The following is a 7,710-nucleotide window of genomic DNA, read 5'->3' as shown; positions in this document are numbered from 1 at the left end:
GCTAACATCGAACAGCCAGCGTCACATCTATGAAAGCATCTCTATTTTTACCTAACCTCTCTTTTCGTAGAAAATGATTTCGGTTATGAGTTTTTTCACAAGATTTATCGCTTTAATCCCACACTTCGTGAAACAAATCACCAGTTAAAGGTTGGTATCCCCCACTGTAACACCACCTCATTTAATTCCTCTTTTCTTCCCCAAACCTCAATAGATTGAAATCGCCTTCCCGCGTCCGTAGTCTCAAAAACTGATGCTGCTAAAATTAAAATTGCGATTACACATTTTTTTTCTTATTCATTGTTGCTATTTTTGCCTTGTTTGTTGATATGTTCATAACAAGCATTTTTGTGTTGACACTCACTTCTCTCTATAATGTCTTTGGGCCCCGAAAGAAAATAAATTAAATTACATTAAATTACGAAACAATAATAAACAAAAATCCCCCCCCCCCCCCCCCCCCCCGAATTTGAAGCTAAATAAACCCCGAAAACACGGAATCCTAGAAATAACATATTGTGAAGATAAAGTGAGTAGGCAGGCGAGCTGGTTGATGTTACATATTTTGGAAAAACCGGAGACGACGGACGAAAAATAGGACAACACACAGACGTTTTGTGTGTTGTCCCCTTTTCCCCCCGTCCGTCGTCTCCGGTTTTCCAAAAAAAAAAAAAAAATATATTTTGTTAAAAAAAAAACAAAAAAAAAAAAACAAGAAAACACGGTGTTTATTACGTAAGCAATTAAAAAAAAAATCTTTGTTTTGGTTACATCTAATTCCCGTTGCGTCTATTCGCTCACTGTGCACCCGTTTATTACAAAGCAAATTTAGGCTTTTTATTTTATGTGCCGTTGTAAAATGATGCACACATCTGCAAGAACAAGAGACAAGTGTTGTAAAAAGAAAGTGCGCCAGCATTGAGGGAATCCTGTAGTCAAGTGCTGCTGTGTTAGGCTAAATAACCAAATCAATCAATTCTATTCAAACCGCGAAGGCGCTTTTGTTTCGATCCCCCTGGAACTACCGTTGAAGACGCGCGCCGCTGAAACCATGCCGAAACCGCGTCGAAACAGAAACCGAAAACCGAGCAAAGCATCGTGAGTCGTCGCCGTAAATAAATTTTGCAATAACAAACAAACAAATATTTAAAATAAATAAATTTATAGAGCCTTTTAATAAAAAATTATGCTAAAACCAACGAGGTAGGCTTAAAAGTGACTTTATAAGATGACGTCAGAAGAAGTAATTGTACACAATATGACTGAATCGAGTACGCTTTACTGTGACGCCACGACAACAAATGATTGTACTTTCTTGGTGAAAAATGGATGGATGGATGGATGCTACTGGCTATACCCTTTGTATCGGGCGGTAGCTTGCGCCACCTAGCCTACGTCTATAAAGACAAACATTTGATTCCCCCGCCCTTCTAAGCCAATTTTCTCTCCCCCCCCCTCCTAACTATCACCAGGTAGTGCGGGATATCGCCAGGCTGACCTTTGGGGGATCGGGCAAAAAAACTAAAAACATCACCCCCCGCCTCTTCCCCCCGGCGAGGGAGTCGCCAATTTTCCTCTGGTCAAACCTTGTCGGCGTTACCCCCTGCACCCAACCCACTGGGGGACAGGGTTGAGACTTTGGGCCTGAGCCACGCGGGAGGGAGTCCCAATTTTCCTCTGTCCCGCCTGTCCCCAGCTGTGCTAGTTAGTTGTGCATCATTCAATTTTCCCTAGATAATTTCCACCAATCTTCTAACCGCCTCTTTGTTATTGTGATCCTCTTCTCCTCCGTCCTTCCATCGAACGAACCCAACCAGTGTTTCGAGCTGCAAAAGTTAGATAACCGAACGTGGCTAAAGTTAACTAAATTGTCCAAAAACTGCTTTGGCCTCTGCGCCCTCTGTCGTGCTCGTGAGGCAGCCGGCCGCCGGTTTCCCTTCTCTACATCTCATTCTTCTTTCCGGCAGCCAGCGAGCTAGTGCGACGGCAGGAGTGAGCGGCGCACCTGAGAAAGGGGAACAGCGGAACCGGCGGAACTGTCCAAGTCAGTGAGCGCGGAGGACTCCCTGCGATTGCTTCCATTTGCGCACGTAGCTTAGGCCGTCGCACCCGCAGCACCCTCCCGGCGTGAACGTGTAGTCGACCTTTTTGACCTCTTCCGTGCTCCACCGCAACACGCGCCTTCTCCCCGTGAACATGGCGAGTGCCGTCCGACACAAGTTGTTTAGCTCGCTTCCAAAGAATGCGTACTGCGGGGCGACTTCCCTGCGGGCTTGCTCGTGGTGGACGCACGTCGAGATGGGCCCGCCGGACGCAATTCTGGGCGTCACGGAAGCCTTCAAAAAGGACACCAACCCCAAGAAAATGAACCTGGGCGTCGGTGCGTACCGCGACGACACCGGCAAACCGTACGTGCTCCCGAGCGTACGCAAAGCCGAAGAAATCCTCATGTCCCGCAAACAGGACAAAGAGTACCTTCCCATCGGTGGGCTCGGGGACTTCTGCACGGCGGCCGCTCAGCTGGCATTCGGAGAAGACAGCCCGGTGCTGAAGAACAAGCTGAACACGACCGTGCAAGGTATCTCCGGCACGGGATCGCTCATGATCGGCGCTTTCTTTTTGGGCCAATTCTTCAAGGGCAACCGCGAAATCTACATGCCGACTCCGACGTGGGGCAACCATATCCCCCTCTTCAAACGCGCGGGGCTAACGGTCAAACAATACCGCTACTACGACCCCAAGACGTGCGGCTTCGACTTCAGCGGTGCTTTGCAAGACATCGCCAAAATCCCCGAAGGCTCCATCATCCTGCTGCACGCGTGCGCCCACAACCCCACGGGCGTCGACCCCAAATTCGAGCAGTGGAAGGAAATCTCGCGGATCATTAAGAGCCGGCGGCTTTTCCCGTTCCTGGACATGGCGTACCAGGGATTCGCCACGGGCGACATTGACCGCGACGCCGCGGCGGTGCGGCTCTTCGCCGAAGAAGGCCACGGTTTCGCGATGGCCCAGTCCTTCGCCAAGAACATGGGCCTGTACGGAGAACGGACGGGCGCCTTCACGCTCGTCTGCGGCTCCAAGGAGGAGGCCGACCGTTGCCTGTCCCAGATCAAGATCATCGTGAGGCCGACGTACTCAAACCCGCCGCTCCACGGGGCCCGCATCGCGCACCTCATCCTGACCGACCAGGAGCTTCGCCAGCAGTGGCTCAAGGACGTCAAGGGCATGGCGGATCGGATCATTGGCATGCGCACGAGGCTGAGGGACGGCCTGACCAGAGAAGGATCCTCCCGCAACTGGCAGCACATCACGGACCAGATCGGCATGTTCTGCTTCACGGGCATGACGCAGGAGCAGGTAGCGAAGCTCACCAAGGATTTCAGCGTCTACCTGACCAAGGACGGCCGTATCTCGGTGGCGGGAATCTCGTCTGGGAACGTGGACTACCTTGCGCATGCCATGCATCAAGTCACCAAGTGAGACGGCGGCCAAGAGGGCCGGGTGAGAGGGACTACGTGCTGGAGCAGGACTTGAAAGGAGTCAAAACAATGAAAAGTTGGCTAGGGAGACTTCAACCGCCCATGGAGAAACAGGTTTAGCACTTGTTCTGATAAGCCCAGTTTTGATGCTACATGAAGGCAAGTGACTTAACAGTACAGTAACAATTTAATTGTCCCGGTTGATGCTTGTTAGGAAGAAAACGCTTTGTACATTTCACCGGTGGTAGAGATTGTCGGGCAGGGGGTGTTGGATTTTCCCAGAATTTTGGATTAGAAATGTTTGTACCAATTGTGCGCATCAACAGAACTGCCAAATACCTTATGACAATATGGTATTATTGGTAATATGGTATTATATGGTGTTATAGACAGGTGAAGGGGGGAGGGGAGGGGTGCCTCTAGGGCTGAGCCCCCCAGTGAAGTGCAGCCACCCCATAATCATAACAGCCCCCCCCCCCCCCCCCCCCCCCTTTGAAAACAATTCCTGCTCCCATATCGATTATGAATTTAAATAAATTTGGGATCTTTAATAACCAGGTGAGGTGTAATCACATTTTAATTATATTTATGCAGAAGTATTAGCATTTCCCATGAAGCGTGCACCTCTTTCTGTTCTCAAGGTTTAGAATTTCGATGACAATGCGTCTCAAATGGAACGGCTCTCTGGAATGTCTCGCGTGGTTGCTTGCTTTTGCATTTCTGATAGTGTTGTAGGGTGGAGATATTCGTTATGCCTGCAGGTTCATTTGTGTTGGGCTGTTGCATCTCTTTACAGCACTCATTATTGTCCCACTTATTTAGCGAGGCTCAGTCATTCACAACAAGAGTATGACCTAGTTATGTTTTGTTGCAGCTTCTTAAAAGAAATGTGTGGCAATCAAAAGCCATTTAGGTTACCAAAATAAAATAATTTGTTTTAAGCCATCAGATGAGTGATGTGACGTGACTAAAATAGTTTATATTTATGAAAGGGGAAGAGCATGGTGACTCTTGAAACACCGGTACAAGTGCAAGACTGACAAGGAACACGAAACAATCCTACACGTCTCTTAGTCATTTCCTCCCATTTGTTTTAGCGATACTGTAATGTTTGCAAACATTTCAGACAATGCAGGCTTTGCAATCGGTGTGCAAAACGAGGAGGGACTTGAGTGATTGGTCCAGATACGCCTTATATGCTTACTTCAGCAGATGGTTGAGAAGGACTGCGTAGAAGATAGCTCGAAGATAGCGCTTATCTGAAGCAGGGGGTGCTATTGAGCCTTGTTGGCTATTCTCAGCTACACCTTGGAAGGCATTTCCTCTGAGTGCAGGCTACTCGGACTCCTATCTTGTGAACCCCTTTTTTCAGAGCGCAAGAAGGAATTGTTTACGATGAAAAGCTTCAGTGGCATATGCAGTCACACGTTACCTGTTTCCCGACCATGGGAAAAGTAGCCATTTTGAAAGGATCTGTGCGAACACCTTTTTTTTTCTTCGAACTTGCATATAGAGCAATATCACATATCAAAATGTGGCCAATTAGTTGTCCTTTCAAAAGAAACTAAAATTAATATAATGTAAAAAAAAAAAAAAAAAAATTCAGAATTTTTTTTTTTAAATGGTGTACGTGCGGAATTCTAAATATAGAAAATGTGCCCCACACCCACGGCTATTACTTCTAGAAAGTCAGTGTGCTCTAACCGACGTCTATTTTCGGTTCGTCGGAGAGTTAGCCTCCATAACGTGCTCTTTTCAACGAAGGAATGCTTATATTGGTGAAACACAGATACCACACCTCATATCCCCAGCAGAATACTTTCCTTGTGTTCTATCTTGGTTTTGTCATAGCCTCGATTGGAGTTCCCCCATATTTAGAATTTTTGTGTGCCTCGTTGGGAACAAAATGTGCACGCCAGCTCAGGACAGCCATGGAAATTATAGTGATACTTACCGACAACCATCTGTTAAACAATGCCTATAACATCATTTGAAGTGTCCCAAGAGCTCTTTCAGTTAAGAAATATACCAGAATACAGTTGAATTATGTAAATAATGCCATCTTGTTACGAAGACTGGTGAAAGCAGTTAGCCATGTTAGAGAAGTGAAAGCTTGTGATAAAGCTTAAACTTGCGTTGAAACCGAAACTAGAGTTCTTTGACTCTCCACGAGATTGTGGAACATAATTCTCTGCACTAAACTTAATTTCTTGACGGCGCTTGGAAACTATCGATCGTCCGGGATCGATGGCCTATAGGCGCGGTTAGGAAAGAGTTTAACCTTGAAACTGCTATCTGTTTAACTAGACGTACTAGGCTCTCAGACCCATCTTGTGAAGGACATTTCTTTTCTAGTGCAATGTAGTTTTGCTACTGCTTCAAAAGATGTTTCTGTTATATGGAAAACACAGCACTTCAAAAGTGAATCACACCAATGCTTTTATTTCTCCAGTCCTGGCACAGTGCAGCAATCTTGCAAGAAACATTCACATAATGCACTACTACAAACTCTTGGCCAAACAAGTGCAAGGTAATTGGTCTTTGAACAATGAGGGCACAACTCACCAGGCAGATTGTATTTTTCTGCAGTTTTTGCTATGCACTAATTTATAGAAATATCTTACTCCATAGTTTCAATGTAACAACTGCTAAAAAGTAACCACTTATTGTTTTTTGGAATTTGAGGTTTTTCTGGTTTGATTTTGCATCAATGCCAAAAATCTATAACATTTCACAACCAAAAACATCCCTTGCAAGGAAGCAGCACCACTGCATTGACCTTCACAGTCATCTAGCATCAGCATTAACTTGCAGTGTAAAGGCCAGTTCACACTCTTGCGACCGAGTAAGACCGAGAGAGACCAGACCAGTTTTTAAGCCTCATGCAATCTCTTAGAACCAGCTCCGCTGCATCGCATCCGGTCCTAAAAAGTCGCAAAAGGCTTAAAAACCGGTCTGGTCTCTCTCGGTCTTACTTGGTCGTAAGAGTGTGAACGGGCCTTAACATGAGAACCTAGTTTTAAATATGTTCAGTTTCCTTTCACCATGCGCCTCTAATATTTCTCCCAACACTTCAGGGACAAGACACCTAATGTTTTTGCGTCTCAATATATGTAGTCACCTGGAATCAACCTCAAAGGGCTACTTTGGCCAAAATGAACATTCTTTTGTTTTCATCAATTATTGGTAATATTACTAATACACTTTAGGCAACATCCTACACAATAGCAAGCATGGCATCCTGGCTGGTGCCCCATGCGTGCAAGAATGTGCATTATGCGCATGAAGGTAGCTTTGGCAGGCTTGCAACTGCACGTACTCGCTCGCATGAGCAGAAACGTAGCAGTAGCCAGACGCCCTACTTGCAGCCGTGTGCAGAGTTGCTCAGGATATTTCTACTCAATATCCGGAGGAATAATCGCCTATATTACCTCTAAAAAGGGTATGGCTTAGCTTGTAGAGGCTATTCGATATTAAAGTTAATGTTTCCATTTGAAATTTTAACGCGATAAGGAGCTCGTGTCGCAGAAAAGCCAGCGTCGACGTCGGCGGGACAAGAAAATTTTGATTGGTCGATAGGGTCATGTCAGCCACATGATCTCGCACGGGAATTTTTTCAAAACAACGCTCAACAACAAAGCGATTAAAACATGACATGTTATGCGAATTAAAGGTTGCCGTATGTCTCAAATGATTTAATTTTATAAAGTAATTCATCTGCCTTAAAGAAAAAGTTGGAAGAATTTTAGGCGAGTTTGAACCCACGATTCTTCGGTTGCGTTCCACTCTTATTGCTGTCATAATCAAATCTTTTACAAGAAAAGTTTCGAAAGTAGGGGGGTAAAATATACGCTAGTTCGCTCAATGTTTTAGTGTTAAGGCCCGTTCACACTCTTGCGACGGCTTGCGACCTCTTAAACCTAGGTTCCTTAAAACTTCTTAAACCAGAGAACACACTGGCGCCATCTATTGGGAAGCAGTGTAAACTCGGCGGTCCGGCATATTTTTTTTTATTTCTCGCGCAATATCCTTTCTTTTTTGGCTCGAAAAACTTTTGTCAATGTTATAAACGAGCCTTTCTATGGGTATCACGCACATGTGACCTCGGAAATCCCGCAAAACCTTCGCTTTTGTGAAATGCAGTTCTAGGGTCACCGCATAGATGGCGCCACAATGTCAGTGTGTCCCCTCATTCTAGAAACATTTAAGAAGTTGTAAGAGATCTCGTCTC

General features: G+C 45.7%; 1 protein-coding gene across 1 annotated transcript; it reads left to right on the top strand.

The window, feature by feature from the left end:
• The first annotated feature begins 1,899 nt into the window (after window positions 1-1,899).
• Window positions 1,900-4,425, top strand: LOC115312880 (aspartate aminotransferase, mitochondrial). Its single transcript, XM_029971820.4, has one exon. The coding sequence runs from the start codon at window positions 2,197-2,199 to the stop codon at window positions 3,478-3,480; it is 1,284 nt and encodes a 427-aa protein (XP_029827680.1). The 5' UTR covers window positions 1,900-2,196; the 3' UTR covers window positions 3,481-4,425.
• The last annotated feature ends 3,285 nt before the right edge of the window (window positions 4,426-7,710 follow it).

The sequence above is a fragment of the Ixodes scapularis genome, unplaced genomic scaffold (assembly GCF_016920785.2).
Source record: "Ixodes scapularis isolate PalLabHiFi unplaced genomic scaffold, ASM1692078v2 PGA_scaffold2__306_contigs__length_199485367, whole genome shotgun sequence".
NCBI classification, from domain to species: Eukaryota; Metazoa; Arthropoda; class Arachnida; order Ixodida; family Ixodidae; genus Ixodes; species Ixodes scapularis.
This window is presented reverse-complemented; position numbering and strand designations above follow the sequence as displayed.